The sequence below is a fragment of the Bufo bufo genome, chromosome 5 (assembly GCF_905171765.1).
Source record: "Bufo bufo chromosome 5, aBufBuf1.1, whole genome shotgun sequence".
NCBI lineage: Eukaryota > Metazoa > Chordata > Amphibia > Anura > Bufonidae > Bufo > Bufo bufo.
Window position 1 is genome coordinate 372,857,616 of NC_053393.1, and position 24,923 is coordinate 372,882,538.

The 24,923-nt window shown below is 41.7% G+C and overlaps 1 protein-coding gene across 2 annotated transcripts in view; it reads left to right on the forward strand.

Annotated features, from left to right (window-relative positions):
* The window catches only part of FARS2 (phenylalanyl-tRNA synthetase 2, mitochondrial), a 539,960-nt gene that overhangs the window by 352,990 nt on the left and 162,047 nt on the right, over positions 1 to 24,923 (forward strand). For both annotated transcript variants that reach the window (XM_040432849.1, XM_040432848.1), the window contains exon 6: positions 18,760 to 18,920. In XM_040432849.1, coding sequence (XP_040288783.1) covers positions 18,760 to 18,920 — 161 coding nt within the window. The remainder of the gene's footprint in view (positions 1 to 18,759; positions 18,921 to 24,923) is intronic.

A 24,923-nucleotide genomic window follows, 5' to 3' on the forward strand; every position in this document is an offset into this window, starting at 1 on the left:
AAGTATAAATTTGACCGAGAATGTATATATATTCAGAGGGGAGAGGACAGAAAACCAACTGCCAGACACCTATAAGGGTGGTTTATCTCCTGGAAGAATAAAAGGATTGAGCAAAAATAGTCATTTTGCCCAATCGGCTGAGCCCCTGTTCTCGGTGGGTTCAGTCCAACAGTACACCACTGTGTATGTGGGCTTTTAGAATAGTAGTATATGTGTCATGAAAGGGTAGGGAACAGTGCAACCTTGAACTCCACCAGCACCATTCTCCCTACCTACTTGCACGATCCAACAGTGGCCTACAACTTGGTGGCGGACCATGGCTTAACTAAGTGCAGGGTCCTAACCTAGAGGGATAAATAGAAGGCAAAAGAAAGAGTTCAGAACCAGACAGGCAACACCAGAACTGGATCAGAATTCAAAAGCTATAGTCAAATACACAGCAGAGTGAAACCAGGAGATAATGGTAAATAGCAGGAGGTCAAGCCAGAGACAAAATCAGTATACAGATAGAGTAACAGGCAATAGGTCAGTGATGCAGAGTAACACGCACAAAACTAGCTAGTGAGGCAGGAATGCCATTCACAGGTTGCAACACTTCCTTGGCCTTATTGGTCACCAGATGTATCACCAATCAAGCATTTATGGCACCTATTGGGACTCCAGCTTCAGCAACCTACAAGTATGCAGTATCTACAGGCCCAGCTGTAACATCTGTTGGCAAATATGGCAAAGTGTACCATATAGAACATGTATAACTGCATGCCCAACCATATCTCATCTTGTATCTAGGCTAGAGGCAGCCCAACAGGGTACTAGAGCCTTTCTTTCATTTGTATCCTTTCCCTCTAATATTGTAATTTAAAGAATGTGACAGCAAAGTGTAACTGTCATTCTTTCTTTATTTTTGTAATGTATAGGGGCAGTGATACTGACCATTTTTGTAATATACTTTAATTACTAAATCGTACATTTCTATTAGAAAAATAGCCCATTTTAAGCCTTAGCAACGCTCCTCTGTTTTCCGTTTACATAAGAGTGGAGACTTGCTAACACTGACCATGTTATGTAAACAAAAGACAGAGGAGCGTTGCTAAGGCTCAAAATGTCTCACTTTAGAGCTATTTTTGTAATAGAAAGGTGCGATATCAATAATTAAAGTATATTGCAAAAACGGTCAGTATCACTGCCCCTACACATTACAAAAATAAAAAAAAGAATGACAGTTACATTTTAAGGGCTGAGTTTCTTATGAAGTTACCTAACATAGTTATAAAGTTCAGTTCAGCAGATTGGAGCCTTCATTCGTGAACCATGAATTCCGTGCACTAGTGTCTGTAGGTCAAACTTCTGCGTGCTCTCTTTGGTTTTGCCTTGAGTTGTGCATCTGCTTTCATCACAGTCCATGATTCATGTCATTTACAGCAATTTAGCAGACAAGTGCCTGCACATCTCACTGAAAAGATTCTTTCCCTTTACTTTCTACTAGGAAGAACCCAATTAATAAGGGAAAGAATCCAGGCAATGACAAGTTTTTGCCTTCAGTATTCTAGTGCCTTCTTGTACTCTTTACAAAACATGTCATGAAGTACAAATGCTGCTGCTTTATCTTTTGAAAAGTTTTTCAGCTCCTGCTTTTTATTAGCAAAGAAGCACCAGGATACTTATTGGAAGTCTGGAACAACAGAATAGATTTTCTCTTAGAAGTTTGTGTGATTTTTTTAGATTCTATGGGGGTCATTTATTATCCAGAAATAGGCCTATATTAGGCGTATGTCTGGTGCAGATTGCGCCTTTTCCCCGCTCACACCAGGTATAAAAAAGTGGGCAGGGAAGGGGACAGGCTGGTAGGCCCATCTCATTTATCATTTTCTATGCCTGTTTTAGGAGTGAAAAATGGTCTAAATGTAAAATAGCTAGGAAGCAGTCTTACATTTCGAACTGGCGCTGGATGCGCTGAAGTTATGGAGAGGCCTGCGCCTCTTCATAATTCTGGCGGATCCACCACCAGGGTTATTAAGACCAGCGTCTAAACCACCGGTTTGAATAAATGACCCCCTATGTGTGTATTATGTTTCAACACTCCAACATTTTAATAGGAATCCAGTATTTACGGGTTGTCCGGAAATACCTAATTTCTAACAGGTGGCAGCAAATTGCCTCCACTAATGAAAGGACCATCCTTACTCGTTCCCAGCCTCAACTGTCCTCCACACTGGCTCCCGCATCTCGATCTGGGGTTTGTTTTCTACCTTCCAGGCAGGGGTATGGTCACATGATCCTCTTCAGCCAATCGCTGGCTTCAGCAGTGACATGTCTCTTGTGGACATATCTGCAGTTGGCTGAAGAGGATCAGGTGACAATGCCCATGCCATGGTGGAAGAAAACAAACCATTGTAGCCGAAAAGATGGAAATTCAGGAGCCAGCGTGGAGGTTTCGAGCGGTGGGGAACAGGTACATATGGCCCTTTCAGTAGGGGGGGGCAGCCTACCGACACCTGTCAAAAATTATGTATTACTGGACAACCCCTTTAAGATTTTCCACTATGATAATTATGCTTTAGCATTTTATACAATGCTACTGTGCTGTCTATGATGACAGTCCCATATTGAGAGCTTCCCCCCCAAACTCAGGACATAAGGCCACAGCAATAGGGAGGCACTGTGGCCAATTCGTTTTTTTTTTTCCACTGCCCAACGCTGCTCCAAACATAGCACTCTGCAAGAGCAGCAACTAAGCTCCATTTTGAGTAGTTTCTGTTCTTTTAGCAGCACAAGGCTTGGAGAAGTTTTTGGAGTTCTCAGAGGTTATATCCTCAGTGTCAGTAAGTGAAGGCAAAGCCTTTAAACAGTGTACATAGTGTTTATGATGTTTTTTATTATGCTGGGAGCTACTGCAGTCTTAGTTTTAGACTTTCTTTGTTGATGTACCTTGACCATAGATTAGTTGTCTCCAAATGAAATTTCAAGTAAAGCGGAAAAAATCTTTTACCGCCTGGAATTAGAGTTCCATATTCTTGTTTACCTGCCTGCACATCCCGGCGACTCCGCCGCAATATGCCGATGTTGCTTTGTTGCTATGGCAACCAGCCTCGCTGACAGTGGGGATGTTCGACCTTTCTGGGACACAGGAGTAATCATGCTCAGTGCCGGCATCACATGCATCCTGAGGTGGGCTATTTAAACAGGCAGCTGCTGGCCCTAGGTACCTGTGATTGTTAGCTACTCTGGATCACTGACTTTTGTCTGTTTCGTTTGACATTGCCTCTGATTACTGGTTTTGCTTCTGACGTGATCTACTGGTATTGGCTAGTTTGTGACCTCACCTTTGCCAGCTGACTCTGGTTGTAAGGTTTTCTCCTGGTTTCACTTTGCTGTGTATTTGTATCTGATTATGGATCCTGGTCTGGTGCTGTTTTCTCCTGTCTGGTTTTCACTTCTTTCTGTCTTTCTATTTTTTCCCATTCTGGTTAAAGGGGTTCTCCGGGCTTATCCTTTTTTTGGGGGGATTAAAAGCTAACCTGTGGAGGAATGATTATTGAGCACATACTTACCTTCCACAGCGCAGCTGGTTCCAAGATCCACCACCCGGTCACGTGATTGCTCCTGTTGGGCTTTCTTGTCTTCCGGTGAGTCTCCGTCTTCTTCTCTTCCTTTCTTGTGCAGGAGACGGATCGTCATGAATGACGTCACCGCCTCTTGCAAAATAAAGCTCCGCCCTGCCATCTTCACTTACAACGCAAGCGCACTATGCTGAATCATAGTGCGCATGCGTTGGATTACCGGCCGCTCTCTGCAGTGTACAGGCTTTTATGTGAAGCCTGTACTGACTCCTGCACAGCACGATGTAAGCGCTGTGCAGGAGTGACAGCATAGCAATAAGCCACAGATGCTGATCGCTATGCTGTGCATGTCCCTGGGGGCAATGGATGTCACAAGGTGGCACTGGATGGCACAATGAGGGCACTGGATAGCAAACAGGGCACTGTATGGCGCAATGGATGGCACAAGGGGGCACTGGATAGCACAATGAGGGCACTGGATGGCACAATGGGGGCACTGGATGCCAAACAGGGGGCACTGGATGGCATAAGGGGGCAATTGATGGAATACGGGGGCAATGGATGGCACAAGGGGGCACTGGATGGCGCAAGGTATTAATGTATGGCAGAATAGGGGTACTGTGGATGTCAATGTTATGGGGGCGCTGTGGATGTCACTGTTATGTTATTTTTGCATTTATTGTGTACTTTTGTGACTTTGGTACTTATGGTGCTTTTTATGGTGCTCATTAGAGCTAGTCCCTGATGATATAATATTTGGATGCCGATTGGCATCAGAGACAGTAATATTGAACTGTGCACTTTATTAGACCCAGGGATCTAGCTGATATATTGTTGCATATGCTGCATATATATGTTTTTTATTGTGATTTTTAATTATGTTTATATATGATGTAATAGGATGTATGAATATTATTGCTTTTGGATTCCATGTGTAAGAAGGCACACAAGACAATTTTGCTGGTATATCTCCATAGGTAGTGCAGTATTTCCAAAGGCTGTGGTGAAATTATAACTAGTAGCTCATTGAGGAGATCAGTAATGAAGCTCTTAATTCCTAATCTGGCAATCTAGGTCTTGGTGGACAATTTCACGTTTCTTTATCACTAATTAAATTTCTTCATTTATTGACCTAGATTTATTCCGTTTGGATACTGTTAAAGGGAAAAGATTCAGGATAAGGGTGCATTCACATGACCATAGTTCTGGGTCCGTATTCGTTCCGCAATTTTGCGGAACGGGTGCGGACCCATTCATTTCAATGCGGCCGCAAAAGATGCGGACAGCACACCGCGTGCTGCTCGCATCCATAGTTCCGTTCCATGGCCCCGCAAAAAATAAAGTGCATGTCTGCGGACAAGAATAGGCATTTCTATCATAAGACTGCCCTTGTGTGTTCTGCAAAATGCGGAACACACAGCCGGTACACATGTTTTGTGGATCCGCAATTTGCAGACCGCAGAACACTTACGGTTCTGCTCAGTGATTGACAGCCTTTACCTTTCTGTTAATTAGAGACTTATTCCCTTGTTTTTAAAGAGGACCTGCCACCTCTCCTGACATGTCTGTTTAGTAACTACTTGCAGTCCCCATGAAATAAGAATTCTGAGGCATCTTTTATCATGACGCTTTGTTGTGCCATTCCTAGTAGTCTGCAGTTAAAGTCCAGCTGTGGTGTGTTTCTGCATAGTCTGACACAATGCAATAAAAGCTGCCAGTGACAGACTTTGCAGGAACACACCCCAACTGGTAACACCCATTTAAACCTTCACTGCAGACTGTTGGGAAGTAATTCATAACTTCTAGCAAGAATAATAGAGGAATGGCACAACATAGAGTCCTAGGAGTAGATGCCCCAGAATTGTTGTTATATGGATAATGCAAATAGTTACTGAAACACGTCAGCAGAGGTGACAGGTCCTCTTTAAATTTATTTTTTATTCTCTCCTGAATTATCGAAACTGGAACAATCCTGAGAAAGAAAATAGGTGAACTGTGTTTACTATAAAATCATTATTCATATATTCACCCTAATACATGTTCTGTCCTTAGTTCACCTCTGTCCAAACAGTATGTGAACCCAATTAATGGAATAAAATCAGTGTAAGAAGCTTAAAAAGGGAAATTCTTTCAGCGTGAATCCGTTTATTCGTAGAAAACTAATTATACCAGATTGTTGTTTATACATTAACAGTTTTTTTCTAAGTTATAAAGAACCAGAGTTTTAATAATGGTTTCTGAAATTTATGACAAAACTTCTGAATTGGTCGGCCATGTATTCATGGCAACAAAAAGCCTTTTTACTAATCATATTGCGGAACTGTGCCAGGATTTTCCTAAGATCCATGATATCTTTTGGCCAGTCTTCCCCCGTATTATTTGGAGCAGCCTGTGAACCCACCTATGGATACCATCGTGAGACCAGATGTATAGAAACAATCATTTCTTCACACTCATTTCACACAAAAGTAAAGATTTAATTGAGATTAAAGAAATGTTCCCATCCTAGTAAGCATTATACCCTAACTTACAGTTTGGTGGGAGTCCAACTCCCTGGGCACCCATCGATCCTCTGAATAAAGGGGTCACAGCTACTAGTTTAGGCTGAGATCATGTTAGGGCTGGGCTATTTGGCCTTAAATGAAAATCTAAATTTTTAACAAATTAAAGGGAATCGGTCAGCAGATTTGTACCTATGAAAATGGCCAGGGGTGAACTGGGAACTTAAAGTGGCCCTGGAAAAAAATACTAGAAAATTTTTAGCAGCACTTACGGAAAAAATGTCTAATGTGGTGGTGGTGCCAGCGGTGATGGAAAGCAGTCCGTAGTTCCCCCGTTGTTCAAGGATATTGAAGAAAACCGCAGCACTCCTAATTCTTCATCGATTCTACATAATATTCACCAAAATGTGCAACGTTTCGACCCTACAAGGTCTTTTTCAAGCCTTGAAAAAGACCTTGTAGGGTCGAAACGTTGTACATTTTGTTGAATAAAATGTAGAATCTTTGAAGAATTAGGAGTGCTGCGGTTTTCTTCAATATCCCTGGAAATAATACTAAAAGTGGCCCCATCTTGTAGGTGGGTCCATATTGCTGGAAGGCAGGGCCAGCAATACCATATTGTGGCACATTATACCATCCCAACAGAGCCAAATACCACAGTCCATTACAAAATACTGCCAGCAGCACAAAATACATCCCCCAAAAAATCCACTAGATGTCTCCCTGGGCATCGACCCACCAGCAAATTTCCCTGTAAGGTCTATGGCCAATCCGGCTCTGAAACTGGCTGACCTGTCCATGTGCGCTTGGCAGCTGAAGACATCTGTGTTGGTCCCATGTTCATATGTCCCCACATTGCTGTGTAAAATGTTTTATTATATATAAATGAGCTTGGAGGAGCCACGGGGCTGTTACGCCTAGAGGCTCTGCTCTCTCTGTAACTGCTGTGCCCTCTCCACTTTGACAGGTTCAGGAACAGGGCAGTAAGGGTACTTTCACACTTGCGACAGAGTGATCCGGCAAAACGTATTCCAACTGATGGCATTTGTAAGACTGATCAGGATCCTGATCCGTCTTACAAATATATTGAAATGCCGAATCCGTCTTTCCAGTGTCATCCGGAAAAAACGGATCTGGCATTTTTTTTTTTTACTTTTTTTTCTGTCTGCCGGAAGGACGGGTCCTGCATTGCGGCATTTTGAATGCCGGATCCGGCACTAATACATTTCAATGTAAATTAATGCCGGCAAGTGTTCAGCTTTTTTGGTCGAAGAGAAAACTGCAGCATGCTGCAGTATTTTCTTCGTTCTAAAATGTCAAAAAGACTGAACTGAAGACATCCTGATGCATCCTGAACGGATTACTCTCCATTCAGAATGCATGAGGATAAAACTGATCAGTTCTTTTCTGGTATGGAGCCCCTAGGACGGAACTCTATGCCGGAAAAGAAAAACACAAGTGTGAAAGTACCCTAAGGCTCCATTCACACGTCCGTGGTGTGTTGCGAATCCCCAACACACCCGCCCGCACCCCTATAGAAATGTGTATTCTTGTCCGCGGCTGCGGACAAGAATAGGACATGTTCTATCTTTTGCGGAGCCGTGGACCCGAAGATCGGGGCCGCGCTCCGCAAATGCGGATGCGGACAGCACACTGTGTGCTGTCCGCATCCATTCCGTCCCCTTAGAAAATGAATGGGTCCGCACCCATTCCGCAAAATTGCGGAACGGATGCGGACCATTTGCGGACGTGTGAATGGAGCCTTAGACTATGCAGCATTAAGTCACAGATACAAGAAAGTACTATACAGTCAAGGTATATACAGTAATCATTAAAAAAAATATATATATATTTAAAATTTGCATTGATGCAAGCATATTAATGTGCAAGAGGTACAAATTGTGTGAAAACTTTAAGGAATCCTACAGCATCCAGCAATTTTAACATAAATTACCCCTGCACCTACCATTCTATCACACAAGGAAGTAGAACCACGAAAGGGGGAGAGTGAGTTAGAAAGGGAAAAAAAAAAAAAAGTGGAGAGAAAAAAGAATATATCCCATGAGCTCAGTGACTCAGAGTTGGCAGCAGCACTATTTAAAAGCTATGTAAACCTTTGGGGGCAATTGTTTTCAATTAAGGTACTTATTTTGAGCTAAAAATAATTTATTCAAATAGTCTTTATTAGGGTTCATTGAATCGAGTTTCGGATGCTTCATCCAAAATCTTTTCATTCAAAACTGTACGGAATAATACTTACGGAGATCTGTCTCCATACAGTATTAGAAAAAAAAAAAAAAAAAAAAAGAATGTATGGGCTCTGATGAGCTGAAGAAGTTATTCAACAAAGTCACGCGCGACTTCGTGAATAACTTAATTCGGCTCATCGGAGCCCAGACATTCTAATACTGTACGGAGACAAATCTCCATACAGTATTATTCAGAAGTATTAAACAAATCGACTTCGGATTAAGCATCCGAAGCTCGCGTCGCTCAACTCTAGTCTTTATTAACAATATGAAATCCTTTTTTGTGTGCAGAGTTGAGATGCTGTAGAAGCAGCCTGTGGATTTTTTGTCTTTTCCGTCATCTGGGGAGCAGACGGACTCCTTATCTCTGCTCTTTGACATTATAAACACTCATCAAAGCTCAACCCTTATCTTACTGATAAGAATGTGGCTTAAATAAGTGTTTATGACCTCTTAATAGTTTAGAGATAAGGTTTATTAGATGACCAGCACAAAGTGAAAGTACCAGTCACACAGTTAGAAAAACCGTTAACCCTTCGTGATAGAATGGCTCAATATTTGTAACTCCTTCCCGACCGCGGCGGTCGATTCATTCCTCCTGGACGCATCCGTGCGTCATCTCGCGAGACGCGAGATTTCCTGTGAACGCGTGCACACAGGCGCGCACGTTCACCGGAACTGCAGGTAAGAAAGTGGATCTACAGCCTGCCAGCGGCGATCGTTCGCTGGCAGGCTGTAGATGCGATTTTTTTAACCCCTAACAGGTATATTAGACGCTGTTTTGATAACAGCGTCTAATATACCTGCTACCTGGTCCTCTGGTGGTCCCTTTTGCTTGGATCGACCACCAGAGGACACAGGCAGCTCTGTAATAAGTAGCACCAAGCACCACACTACACTACACCCCCCTGTCACTTATTAACCCCTGATCATCCCATATAGACTCCCTGATCACCGCCCTGTCATTGATCACCCCCCTGTCATTGATCACCCCCATGTAAGGCTCCATTCAGAAGTCTGTATGTGTTTTACGGATCATCGGATGCGCAAAACACATACGGACGTCTGAATGGAGCCTTACAGGGGAATGATCACCCCATATAGTCTCCCTGATCATCCCCCTTTCATTGATCACCCCCTTGTAAGGCTGGCTCCATTCAGAGGTCCGTATGTGTTTTGCGGATCCACTGATCCATGGATCGGATCCGCAAAACACATACGGAAGTCTGAATGGAGCCTTACAGGGGGGTGATCAATGACAGGGGGGTGATCACCCCATATAGACTCCCTGTCATTGATCACCCCCCTGTCATTGATCACCCCCCTGTAAGGCTCCATTCAGACGTCCGTATGTGTTTTACGGATCCTCGGATCCGCAAAAAAACACATACAGACGTCTGAATGGAGCCTTACAGGGGGGTGATCAATGACAGGGGGGTGATCACCCCCCTGTCATTGATCACCCCCCTGTAAGGCTCCATTCAGACATTTTTTTGGCACAAGTTAGTGGAAATAGATTTTTTTGTTTTTTGTTTTTTCTTACAAAGTCTCATATTCCACTAACTTGTGATAAAAAATAAAATCTCACATGAACTCCCCATACCCCTCACGGAATCCAAATGCGTAAAATTTTTTAGACATTTATATTCCATACTTCTTCTCACGCTTTAGGGCCCCTAAAATGCCAGGGCAGTATAAATACCCCACATGTGACCCCATTTCGGAAAGAAGAGGGGCATATTGAGTCCATGAAAGATTTCAATTTTTGTCCCAAGTTAGCGGAAAGGGAGACTTTGTGAGAAAAAAAATTTAAAAAATCAATTTCCGCTAACTTGTGCCAAAAAAAATAATTTCTATGAACTCGCCTTGCCCCTCATTGAATACCTTGGGGTGTCTTCTTTCCAAAATGGGGTCACATGTGGGGTATTTATACTGCCCTGGCATTTTAGGGGCCCTAAAGCGTGAGAAGAAGTCTGGGATCCAAATGTCTAAAAATGCCGTCCTAAAAGGAATTTGGGCCCCTTTGCGCATCTAGGCTGCAAAAAAGTGTCACACATGTGGTATCGCCATACTCAGGAGAAGTTGGGGAATGTGTTTTGGGGTGTCATTTTACATTTACCCATGCTGGGTGAGATAAATATCTTGGTCAAATGCCAACTTTGTATAAAAAAAATGGGAAAAGTTGTCTTTTGCCGAGATATTTCTCTCACCCAGCATGGGTATATGTAAAAAGACACCCCAAAATACATTGCCCTACTTCTTCTGAGTACGGCGATACCAGATGTGTGACACTTTTTTGCAGCCTAGGTGGGCAAATGGGCCCATATTCCAAAGAGCACCTTTCGGATTTCACAGGGCATTTTTTACACATTTTGATTTCAAACTACTTCTCACACATTAGGGCCCCTAAAATGCCAGGGCAGTATAACTACCCCACAAGTGACCCCATTTTGGAAAGAAGACACCCCAAGGTATTTCGTGATGGGCATAGTGAGTTCATGGAAGTTTTTATTTTTTGTCACAAATTAGTGGAATATGAGACTTTGTAAGGAAAAAAATAATAATAAAAAAAATAATAATTTTCCGCTAACTTGTGACAAAAAATAAAAAGTTCTATGAACTCACTATGCCCATCAGCGAATACCTTAGGGTGTCTACTTTCCGAAATGGGGTTATTTGTGGGTTTTTTCTACTGTCTGGGCATTGTAGAACCTCAGGAAACATGACAGGTGCTCAGAAAGTCAGAGCTGCTTCAAAAAGCGGAAATTCACATTTTTGTACCATAGTTTGTAAACGCTATAACTTTTACCCAAACCATTTTTTTTTTTATCAAAGACATGTAGAACAATAAATTTAGAGAAAAATTTATATATAGATGTCGTTTTTTTTTGCAAAATTTTACAACTGAAAGTGAAAAATGTCATTTTTTGGCAAAAATTTTGTTAAATTTCGATTAATAACAAAAAAAGTAAAAATGTCAGCAGCAATGAAATACCACCAAATGAAAGCTCTATTAGTGAGAAGAAAAGGAGGTAAAATTCATTTGGGTGATAAGTTGCATGACCGAGCAATAAATGGTGAAACTAGTGTAGTGCAGAAGTGTAAAAAGTGGTCTGGTCTTTAAGGGTGTTTAAGCTAGGGGGGCTGAGGTGGTTAATAAAGGCCAGTTGGAAATATGATTTTTAGCCCAAAAATTGTAAAATGCAATAATAAAGTAAAATTGTCTCCAAAAGAGTACATAGCCTTTAACCCCTTAAGGACCGGGCTCATTTTCACCTTAAGGACCAGGCCATTTTTTGCAAATCTGACCAGTGTCACTTTAAGTGCTCATAACTTTAAAACGCTTTGACTTATCCAGGCCATTCTGAGATTGTTTTTTCGTCACATATTGTACTTCATGACACTGGTAAAATGAAGTCAAAAAATTATTTTTTTTTTGCACAAAAAAATACCTAATTTACCAAAAATTTGAAAAAAATTAGCAAATTTCAAAGTTTCAGTTTCTCTACTTCTGTAATACATAGTAATACCCCAAAAAATTGTGATGACTTTACATTCCCCATATGTCTACTTCATGTTTGAATTGTTTTGGGAATGATATTTTATTTTTTGGGGATGTTATAAGGCTTAGAAGTTTAGAAGCAAATCTTGAAATTTTTCAGAAATTTACAAAAACTCAATTTTTAGGGACCAGTTCAGGTCTGAAGTCACTTTGCGAGGCTTACATAATAGAAACCACCCAAAAATGACCCCATCTAAGAAACTACACCCCTCAAGGTATTCAAAACTGATTTTGCATACATTGTTAACCCTTTAGGTGTTGCACAAGAGTTATTGGCAAATGGGGAGGAAATTTGAGAATTTCATATTTTTGTCAAATTTTTCATTTTAACCCATTTTTTCCACTAACAAAGCAAGGGTTAACAGCCAAACAAGATGTTATCTTTATTGCCCTGACTCTGCCGTTTACAGAAACACCCAATATGTGGCCGTAAACTACTGTACGGCCACACAGCGGGGCGTAGAGTGAAAGGTGCGCCGTTTGGTTTTTGGAAGGCTGATTTTTATGGACTGTTTTTTTGACACCATGTCCCATTTGAAGCCCCCCTGATGCACCCCTAGAGGAGAAACTCCCTAAAAGTGACCCCATCTAAGAAACTACACCCCTCAAGGTATTCAAAACTGATTTTACATACGTCGTTAAGCCTTTAGGTGTTGCACAAGAGTTATTGGCAAATGGGGATGAAATTTGAGAATTTCATTTTTTTTGCCTAATTTTCAATTTTAACCCATTTTTTCCACTAACAAAGCAAGGGTTAACAGCCAAACAAGATTGTATCTTTATTGCCCTGACTCTGCCGTTTACAGAAATACCCCATATGTGGCCGTAAACTACTGTACGGGCACACAGTAGGGCGTAGAGTGAAAGGTGCGCGGTTTGGTTTTTGGAAGGCAGGTTTTGCTGGACTGGTTTTTTGACACCATGTCCCATTTGAAGCCCCCCTGATGCACCCCTAGATTAGAAATTCCATAAAAGTGACCCCATCTAAGAAACTACACCCCTCAAGCTATTCAAAACTGATTTTACAAACTTTGTTAACCCTTTAGGTGTTAACAAAGGTGTTTAAATTAGACACAATTTCAAAATTTCACATTTTTGCCAGATTGAAAGGTGCGCGGTTTGGTTTTTGGAAGGCAGGTTTTGCTGGACTGTTTTTTTTTACACCATGTCCCATTAGAAGCCCCCCTGATGCACCCCTAGAGTAGAAACTCCAAAAAAGTGACTCCATTTTAGAAACTACGGGATAGGGTGGCAGTTTTGTTGGTACTAGTTTAGGGTACATATGATTTTTGGTTGCTCTATATTACACTTTTTGTGCAGCAAGATAACAAGAAATAGCTTTTTTGGCACGTTTTTTTTTTGTTATTTACAACATTCATCTGACAGGTTTTATCATGTGGTAATTTTATAGAGCAGGTTGTCACGGACGCGGCGATACCTAATATGTATACAATTTTTTTTATTTATGTAAGTTTTATACAATAACTTCATTTTTAAAACCAAAAAAATGTTTTAGTGTCTCCATAGTCTAAGAGCCATAGTTTTTTCCGTTTTTGGGCGATTATCTTGAGTAGGGTCTCATTTTTTGCGGGAGGAGATGACGGTTTGATTGGCACTATTTTGGGGTGCATATGACTTTTTGATCGCTCGCTATTACACTTTTTGTGACGTAAGATGGCAAAAAATGGCACCGTTTTTGTTTTTATTTTTTTACGGTGGTCATCTGAGGGGTTAGGTCATGTGATATTTTTATAGAGTCGGTCGATACGGACGCGGCGATACCTAATATGTATACTTTTTATTTTATTTATGTACGTTTTACACAATGATTTCATTTTTGAAACAAAAGAAATCATGTTTTAGTGTTTCCATAGTCTAAGAGCCATAGTTTTTTCAGTTTTTGGGCGATTATCTCGGGTAGGGTATGATTTTTGCGGGATGAGATGACTGTTTGATTGGTACTATTTTGGCGTACATGCAACTTTTTTGATCACTTTTATTACCTTTTTTGGGAAGTAAGGTGGGCAAAATTTCAATTTTCTCATAGTTTTTATTTTTTTATTTTTATTGCGTTCACCGTGCGGGGAAAGTAACATGACCGTTTTATAGATCAGGTCGTTACGGACGCGGCGATACCTAATATGTGTAGTGTATTTTATTTTTTTTATTTTTATTCAGTGATAAATGTTTTTTTTTTTTATCTTAACTTTTTTCACTTTTTTTTACATTTTTGTGACCCAGACCCACTTGGTTCTTGAAGATCCAGTGGGTCTGATGTCTGTATAATACAGTACAGTACAATATATATTGTTCTGTACTGTATTTTACTTACACTGAACAGATCTATGCTTTTAGCACAGATCTTTTCAGCACCATGGACAGCAGGACGCCTGAGCAGGCGTCCTGTTGCCATGGGAACCTTCCCCGTCTGCTCAGAACTTCGCAGACGGGGAAGGGTAAGCACGAGCTGAGGGGGGCTCTCTGGGGGCTGTCGGGGGGCTCTCTCCCTCTCCATCGGGGGGCTGCAAAGGCACAGCAGCCCCCCGATGGAGAGGGAGGGAGCTCCCTGACCGATGACAGTTAACTTTTTCCATACAGCGGTCCGTACGGACCGCGGTATGGAAAGGGTTAAACGGCTGACATCTTCACAGATGTCAGCCGTTTATACCAGGGTGCCAGCAATGTGCTGGCACCCTGGTATACCCACTAGAAGCCAACGATCGTTCATGGGGAGGCGGGCGGGGGATCGCAATCCCGCCTGCCGCACCGCCCGCCTCCCGCAACGCCCCCACTGCATGCGACACCACCCTCCGGCATAAAATCGTGCAGGGGGGGGTGAAAAATATTGATTTTAGCCACTGTAAAGTTTCTGATCCCCGCGGATACGGAAGACATACGGATACATTTCCATATACATTCCGTTTTTTTTGCGGACCCATTGACTTTAATGGAGCCACGGAACGTGATTTGCGGCCAAATATAGGACATGTTCTATCTTTCAACGGAAAGGAAATACGGAAACGGAATGCATACGGAGTACATACCGTTTTTTTTGTGGAACCATTGAAATGAATAGTTCTGTATACGGACCGTATACGGAACGCAAAAAACGGCCCGCAAAATGGAAAAAAAAAACGGTAGTGTGAAAGAGGCCTAAAGGTGGAAAAAGTTCTGAAATGATTTATCTTTGTCTAATTTTTTTACATTACAGAAACCTGACATTTTAACAGGGGTGTGTAGACTTTTTATATCCACTGTACATTCCAACAGCCATTCCTTATAATTTTTCAGTCAATGTAGCCATATTAGGACTTATTGATTAGCCTTATCAATTTTGGGGGGGCGGCAGTTAAAAAAATTTGGCTTTTTTTTATTTTTTGCATCTTAAATTTACAAAGTTCTCCAGTACCATAAATATATTCTATGGATCAATATGATCACGGCAATATCAAATATTTGTAGTTTTGTTTTTCAAAGGAGTTTTCCTGCTCCTGATATTGATGGATAAGTCTTCAATATCCAATGAGTGGGGGCCCGGCACCCTGCACATCCACCGATCAGCTGTTTCCTACAGGTTTAGAATTAGCACTTTGAAAGGAACAGGAAGCACAGCTCCTGGGCAACACTGCTTGCAAAAAATGCCTGTACTATTAAAATATTCCGTATCCCATATGGTGATTCGCCATTTTTTTCATCATTTTACTTTCCAAAAATTTTTTATAAAAAGTGATCAAGAAATCATACACACCTTTAGCAGAAACTACAGATCGTCACGCAAAAATGACCCCTAACACATCTCTGTTATAAGTATAAAAAAGTTATGGGGGTCAAAATATGGCGATAACAAGAAAAAAAAAAACATATTTTTTTTTGTCAGTATTAAAACACAAGAAAAACTGTACATATGTGGTATTGCCATAATCGTACTGACCTGGAGAATGAAGAGCACAAGTCAGTTTTACCGCATAGCGAACGCCGTAAAAACAAAACCTGTAAAACACGAAATTTTGAATTTGTTTTTCCCACTTCCCACTACATTGTATACAATTTGAAATGGTGGTATTAGAAAGTACAACTTCTCCTGCAAAAAACAAGCCGTCATACGGCTATGTGATTGGAAAAATAAAAAAAAAGTTTTGGCTCTGGGAATGCAGGAAGCGAAAAATGAAAATGCAAAAACGGAAAATTGCTGCAATAGAAAAAGGGTTAATACTTTTGCACAATAATTGCACATATCATTTCAAAAGTAGCTTCCTATGTTTCCGCATTCTAAGAGCCATCATTTTTTTCATCAGTGTAGCGCAGGGGTCTGCAACCTTTAAAACATAAAGAGCCACTTGGACCCGTTTCCGAAGGGAAAAAAAAACTGGGAGCCGCAAAACCATTGCGACATTTAAAACAAATATAACACTGCATATATTGTTTCTTACCTTAATGCTATATACAGGATCGTGCAGTCAGCTGTCAATCTGAAGAAAAAAAGGACTTTTTCACTTAACAATGTAAAATATATTTTTGCAAATTAATAGCTAATTAAAATATTTAATTTACCTTTACCAGACCACCCCCAATCATGTGCCAGTAATACCAGACCCCCCTCCAATCATGTGCCAGTAATACCAGACCCCCCAATCATGTGCCAGTAATACCAGACCCCCGTCCAATCATGTGCCAGTAATACCAGACCCCCTCCAATCATGTGCCAGTAATACCAGACCTCCCCAATCATGTGCCAGTAGTAATACCAGACCCCCCCAATCATGTGCCAGTAGTAATACCAGACCCCCCCAATCATGTGCCAGTAGTAATACCAGACCCCCCCAATCATGTGCCAGTAGTAATACCAGACCATGTGCCAGTAATTCCAGGGGCCCCCCCAAATTCCCCAATCATGTGCCAGTATAATACCATTATGTGCCAGACTGCCAGTTAAAAAAATAAATAATTAACACTTATACTTACCTCTTTGGAGCGATGCGATGCAGGCCTCTTCCGGCCTGTGTCCCGACTCCAGCGCTGTACGGCTCAGGTGGCGCGATGAAGTCATCGCGCCGCCTACGCCGGCCTCTGATAGGCTGCCGGCCTAGTAGTGCTGGCAGCCTATCAGAGGAACAGGAAAGGGCCACACCTCCCTGCCCTGCTCATCCGCACAGCCTCCTTTTGTATCGCTGTCCTGAGGACGGCGATGCAAACAGATCACTATGGAGATGAGCGCTTCGCTTCCACAATGGAAGCGCTCATCTCAGTGCCTGCCCAGCCGCTGCCGCACAGTGTCTGCCCCGCCGCCGCACACACACTGCTCATGCCCATGCCAAGCCGCGGCAAAGGTTCAAAAGAGCCGCATGCGGCTCTAGAGCCGCGGGTTGCTGACCACTGGTGTAGCGGTATGTGGACTTGGTTTTTGTGGGACGAGATGTAGTTTTCATTGGTACCACAGATTTTTCCCTGGGGAAGTAGGAAAAAAAGCAGTTCCTTGTTGTTTTCTTTTTTGTCTTTTATGTTAACCAGGTAGTTAAATAATGTGCTATCTTTATTATATAGGTTGTAATGAATTCATCAATACCATATACAACAGGTGGGGGTCAGTTTACCACTTATGTGGAAGAAATGGTGTAATTTTTTTTCAATGAACTTTATTAACATTTTAGTTATATTATTATGATTCCACTGGGGGAAATCACAATGTAGCAGCTTGATTGCGCTCATAACGCATTGGTATTAGAGATTTGCAAATCAAATCATCTTGTCAACCAGGGTACTACACCTGTGAGGGGCTGTCCCTGCTGCTGAAGGTGGTCCCCCTGCTACTTGATTGACGGGAACGGACATGTCAGCTGGCCTTTACAATCTTGCATCTCTGCCACTTCTCCGAGTAGCAGCACAAGCACAGAGGCTTTGCTTCCACTATTGGAATAATGACCGTGCAGATCCTTTGTGCTTGCGCTGCTACTCACATCAGCGGCACAGGCACGAGATTGCCGGGGCCAGCTAAGATGCCCGGTCAATCAAGTGTCAGGGGGAGCTTCTCCAGCAGCAGGGACAGCCTCTCACTGGTGTAGAACTCTAGTTGATGAGACAAATTGATTCGGTCATCACTAATTGGTGAATCTTGCATCACTGTAAAACTGACAGGACGTTGACATAGGCGGATAGGCAATAATCATGGAAGGCCTGATGGCCCTTGTTAGGCCCCTAGCTGCAATGGCAACGCATTGGCACCCGGGGATGGAGATGGAGACAGAGGGATCCACCTCACTCTGTAAGACTGCCTAGATTCCAAATAAGAATATATAGGAATTCTGCCCCTTGCATCTTTGGTCCCTTTTCAAATTATTGCCAGGCTTGCAAGGTCTTTACCTATTTTAAAACAGTCCGTTGTATTTTAGCCAAGAATCATTCTCCAGTTTGGATGTTGAGTGGATGGATGCTGTATTGTTCTCTTGTTTTTTATAATTCATTGAATATGTATTTGCTTTCCCTTCTTTTTATTATACTCAATAGTTGGTTATTATGTGGACAGCTGCAGTTTGGCTTAGGTGAATTGTATTTGCAATTTTTATGTAATTGTTATTATTCCAATTTCACATCGGGTTTAATCTTTGTAGAATCAATCCCTTTAGATCCCGTTAACTAATGTGTCCATCACGTTTCCATTTTCCCATACCTGGCAGAAAAGCGGAGAAGGCTACTCTGTTCTGCCTGTAGGTTCTGTTCTTTAAAGGACAAAGAGCTATTATTTTAATATTAATAACACAATTGAACCAGACTTTTTGGCTTGGATCTAAGCATCAGTTCAGATCTTTTAGTTCATCTATTAAAAAGGGAATATATATTTCACGTGGAACCTTTTACACTAATCTGGATTTTCATCTTGTTTTTTGTTACAGCTGGTGCTCAGGACAAGATTGGATGGGCATTTGGTCTTGGATTGGAGAGATTAGCCATGATTCTTTACAGTATTTCTGACATTCGCTTGTTCTGGAGTGAAAGCGAGCTTTTCTTGAAACAATTTCATGTGTCCGACATCAACCAGGCATTTCATTTTCAGGTAACAAATGAGAAGTGGCTTGCTAAATGAATATTCTTTTTGGTATCAATCATGCTAATTGCTGCAACGTTGGTAAATTGATTACGCATAGATATTGGAGTCTCCATTTTATAGAAAGGATGCCCTGGATATGGAAAAAGTACACGGAAGAGCAACTAAACTGATAAGAGGCATGGAGGGTCTTAGTTATGAGGAGAGATTAATTAAAATTATTAAATTTAGTTTGAGAAGAGGTGTCTAAGGGGGGACATGATTAACCTATACAAAGGTAAATAGGCTGTACAAAAATATGGTGAAAAACTGTTCCATATAAAAATCCCCACAAAAGACAAGGGGACATTGCCTCTACCTGGAGAAGAAAAAGTTTCGTCTCCAGAGGTGACACAGCTCATCAGATCTGTGAATTTATAGAATAGTCTACCTGAGGAGGTATTCACAGCAGGAACAGTTGCTGGTTTTAAAAAAGGCTTAGATGAATTCCTAGAACTAAATAACAATTATGCTTATGTAAAATATGTAGAAGTCTGTCCTTCCGTTAATTCCTATCCCCACCCATCTCTTATTTGAGCTTGACTTAAACCATACTACTAAAACGCACCAGATTATAAGTCGCTCCTAGGTTTTAGAGAAGGAAAATCATGCAAAAATATTTTTCAGTGGATCTCAGATCAGAACCCCAATTTTCATCAGACCCTGAAATTAAATCCCCAATCTTCATCAGGCCTCCATATCAGATCTCAGATCAGACTCCTATTCAGACCCTTATATCAGACTACAGAACAGACCAAAAAAATAACTACGGTAAATGAACTTACCTTTTTGGACGGCGCTGCCACTCTGTACATCCAGCTGCTCTTCCTGAACCCACTGCTCCCTGTCTTCTCCGGGCCCACGCTACACTGTGATCTCATGCCACACAGCGTCAGGTCATAGTGCATGCACTACTTCCTGATGCTTTTCACAGTCAGGACAGTGCAACACGGTGCCTGGAGAAGACCAGGGAGCAGTGAGTACAAACAGCTGTAGCATCACTTCACTCCCCGCGCTTACTGCATACTAGTGAGTGCTTCCATAGTTTAAGCCCTTATTAGTATTAACTTTATAAGACACGGTGGCATTTCCCCCCACTTTTGGGGGGAAAAAGTGAGTCTTATTAAGTGAAAAAAATTGTATATTCTTTTTATTTATATAACCTTACCAGTGGTTTTGTGCTGTGGTAGTTAACAGATTTTTTCCTGTTTTAACATTGTCTGTGAAGGTTCTCATTTATCCAGGTCATGGTATATCTGTGTAGAATAAATCAAGGCAACTGGACTTAATGTAGATTTCTTGAAAACGTTTCACTCGTTCTTCCAACGAGCTTTCTCAATTCTGAGTGACTGTACAAGAATTCTTTGCGAACAAATTTGTAACTGAATCAACATCTGGTAATTATACCCAACGCCTAAACACAAGTTGGACAACATTGTGTACGCAGTCCAGTGCAATGAGGAATGCTCAGAACTGTATATCGGCGAAACAAAACAACAACTACATCAGCGTATGGCTCAGCATAGAAGAGCCAAAACCTCTGGTCAAGATTCAGCCGTGTACTTACATCTAAAAGAAACAGGTCACACCTTTGAAGACAAAGTACGTGTCAAGTACGTGTTTTGGATAAGGAGGCCGATTAGTACAAACGAGGTGTGAAGGAGGCCATCTACGTAAAAATGGTGAAGCCAAGCTTGAATAGAGGCGGGGGGAGGGGGGGGGGGGTAGACATCTATTGTCTGCCACATACAATGCTGTCTTAACACCTTTTTCTGGGAGGTCATTATCACCTTCTGACTCCAATTAGGATAATGGAATCAACCCCTTTGACCCCATGCTGGGTATAATGACCTCTGATCCCATGCTGGGTATAATTACCAGATGTTGATTCAGTTACATATTTATTCCCAGAGAATTCTTGTACAGTCACTCAGAATTGAGAAAGCTCGTTGGAAGAACGAGTGAAAAGTTTTCAAGAAATCTACAGTAAGTCCAGTTGCCTTGAATTATTCTTTACTGTTTTAACATGTTTGGCACCTCCAGTGTTATATCAATTTTAGTGTTTTTCATTGTTTGTGATATTTGTGTATACTACATTCAGGTGTGCTTCATTTACATGTGTTACTTCCCTACTGGATTTTCTGTGTATGTGAGACAACCAATTTGTGGTATTCTTGGTGGTGCCTGCCTCTCTCCATTTTTAGATGTTGGATTCCCTGTATGTTGTGTTATTTCTGATATTTGTGGTTGATGAATCCCCAAAAGAATTGTATTCTGAGAACTAAATATAGGTCTTGCTTGGCGTTCATACTCTAGGGGCATGTCCTTAAAAGCCAGTTGATATCACATTTATAAAGATCTATTTTTTATGTTCAGAAAGACAGCTGAGCTGCAATAAAGGTCATTGTATTTTGTAAACCATTGTACACGACAGTTTGCCTGTCATTTAAGAAGTGGAAAATAATTTTTTGGTATCAAATGAAATCGGTTCATTATTAACATGTTAAAACCTCTTTGAGAAAACCACTCTCTTGACTAGAATTTTTGTCTGATGGGTTGCAATTCCCTTGTATCCTATTAATGTTATTCATCTAGAGGACAATTTTTAGCCCAGTTTTAGGTGGTCATCACAATAAGGCTTCACTGTACTATAATTTATATAGTAGTGCAGCTTTTAGATAGTATTTCCTGTTGTTCTCTCTACCTGATCCTCTACCTTGATCCTGAAACTGGACATATCCATAAAATCACTTCTGCATCCGAAGGGTTTTATGAAATATAATTTGTTCCTGAGGTCTGCAGTGTTGTATCTAGATATCTTTCTCACTATCTCATCTATCAACTACTGGTGGTACTCTAAATGATGATCTGGTATGTCTAGTGAGTCTAACAGATGTTTAGCTCCACGATGTTCAGAGATGTTGCCTAAAATTTGTTGTGTCTTTTTATTGCCCTTGTCCTGGTTTCCAATTGGTGCAATGGTTATACAACATAAATAATTATGAACAACAGATTTAACAACAGGATTTGGCAGATTATTCAATGTGTTTTTGCCAGTTTTTCTAATATAAATATATTTAAAAAAAATTGGTTTTGACATTTTTTTTAAGCCCCTTTGCCACTCTTGGAATGTGTTGAATAAGATGGCCAAGGCACTGAGACTGACTCATTTACTAAAGATTCCTAGTTAGAAAAGTGTTTGAAATCTTTAGTAAATAAGTCACTTCATGAGTCTGACCTAGTGTTGTTTTCCCCTACAACAGATTCATTAACAGGGTGTTGACCGGTAGTAATAAGTCTCTTCCACTCTGTGATTCAAAGGTGCCATGTATAGAGAAGGGAAGCTAAACAGAAAGGACCTGCTGTGTGTTCTTTTCTGGGACTGCAATAGACATCCAACCAGTCAAGAGCCTGCAAGCTGCATTTGGTTCCGGTGGCCACGCTGCTTACATAATCTTTCATCTTCTTACATTTCTGCCATATTTTGTGGTATACATATGTAGAATATATTTGTGATTACCCTCCCTGGCCTTGTTTCAAATAAATTTGAACATTTCTTCCGAAACCTATTGTAAGTAGTGCAGAAGGGCTGGCCCATCTCACACTTTGATGGCATATTGCTAGAATATGACACCAATGTCCGATAGGTGTCCTCTGGGACCTGCTTCTACCTGTAATGGGGCCCCCAACGTGATTGAGGGCACACTGCTCAAAAGCGGCCACCCTCCATTGACTTCTATTAAAGTGCCAAAAATAGCCAAGTGCCAGCTCAGCTAGTTCCAGAATTCCCATAGAGGTGAATTGAGGGATGGGCACTTGTGCAGTGTGGTTTCCATTCACTTCTATGGGAGTTTTGGAAATAGCCAAGTGCGCTCACTCTGCTCTTTTTGGAACTCCCATAGAACTGAATAGAGAGCACACTGCACATGTGTGGTTGTAACGCTCCAACGGGTGTGGACCCGCTGTGCCACTTACCAATTTGGCTTTGGGCCAAACTTGGGAGCGGAATCTAAGTGTTCCCCTGGTCCTCACCCTTTATCCCGCTCCAAGATGCGGAAGCTGGTCTTAGCTGCAGGGGAGACACCAGGTCGCTACCGCAAGAGTGGTCCCGGTTAAGTGGCAGCTGGCCGAGCAGGCACTGGGGATACAGGCAGGTTGAGCGAGCTGTCACTGGATGGAAGAAGCGCAGCAGCAGAGTCAGATGAAGCAGAGCTGAGTTAGTGATTAAGCAGAGCTGGAGCTGTTAGAACAGCAGAGCTGGATAGCTCAGGTGCAGCAGGTGTAACAAGCTGAACAGCAGACAGACGCGTGGTCGACAATCCGAATCATACACTTTAGGGCAGCGAGGTACAGGAGGATCAGGCAGAGACGAGGTCAGGATACAGGCTAAGCTCGGAAGCAGGATAACAACACAGGAACAACAAGCTGGAACCTTTGCTGTAGAAAACTACAATATTGCTCAGGCATCACAGGAAGGGGAAAGCACCCTTATAAAGGTGGTGCCTGGCCGGGATTGGAGCGAAGGCGGAATCAGGGGCGTGCATGAAGCCTTAAAGAAACAGGACGCGTGTGGCTCCTACAAGGTGCAATTGAAGCTGTCGCCGCCTGCAACAGTGCAGGAAAGCGGGTCCGGAGCCTGCCGCGGAGAGGAGGAGCCTTGTGTGCAGTTCGACTGAGGTACATAGCAGGATATCCCAGAGATATGCCACCAAAATGGGAGATGGGCCAACCCTTTAACTGATTGGGTGGAAACAAACTAAATATTTAAATCAGTAATAATAGTAATGAAAACAGTAGCACTAAATAATATAGTATTTTAATAGGCACGCATAAATATTACTATACGCTTTGGCATCATAAAATATGTAAGAGCGTAATGTCATAATAACTTCATAAGGTCCTGCAATAATACTGTATAGGAATTGTCTCTGATAGAGCTCCCATAGGAAGTAGACAATGCATCTTTTATACTGGGATCTGTTAGATAATGTACAGCTTGCTTCCATTCAGAGACTTGAGATGGTCAACTCTGACTCCTTATCTTTTTCTGACTAGACTGATATGTTGCCTTTATAGTCAGCTGTGTGCATCTTCCCTTCTGAGCAGCTTTGACATTCTGTAGAATAAAGGCTTTTGAAATGATCCTCTCTATTAGCGCCTTGTGCAGTTTTACTCTTGACACTGACATTTTGAGAGAAATATTTTCCCTTCTGATCTAATGTCAGACATTTGTACACATCCTCTTCATCTCCTTTCTTTTACATGTCCTCATTAGAAGCGCAGCACAATTCCCCTATGGTCGAATATGTTTGTGGAAAGCACACTCCTGCTTCTAGTCATTAGTTATGCATTGCCTGTTGGGGTTCTAATTGTGTGGAAATCTGGCCTGTAGCAATATAATGTTCTATCATCAAATACTGATTGACATTCATAGTTAGCATTGAGACTATACCACATTGGTAGCATTGGTGTTTTGTCCTGCAGAAAGTGGCCTTCTGCCATTGGGTAAACAGCGGCCATAAAGGGATTGATGAACTTGGCCAGCCATATTGCTTAGGTAAGCCCTACTGTCCAACCATCCAAAGGTATCAGAGAACCCAGTTTTCCAATAAACCATTCTCCACACCATTAGTACACCTCCACCAGCCTGAACTGTTGACACTTGACAGGAAGGGTTCATCGATTCATGCGGTTTACTCCAAATTCTGATCCCCTCATCCACATGGTTCAACAGAAATCTGGATTCATGTGACCAGGTGATGTTTTTACTAATGCTCAGTAGTCCAATTTCTCCACTGTTTTGCCCACTTGAGTGTTGCCTTTCTCTTTCTCTTAGACAGCAATGGCACTTCAACTGAAGTTCTGCAGTTGTAGCTCATCCGTGCTAAGGAACGACAAGTTTGTACTTGGCCAAAACCAGTTGGAGCACTGGCGTTGTATTTGGTTGCAATTTGCTTGACTGTGCACCACTTG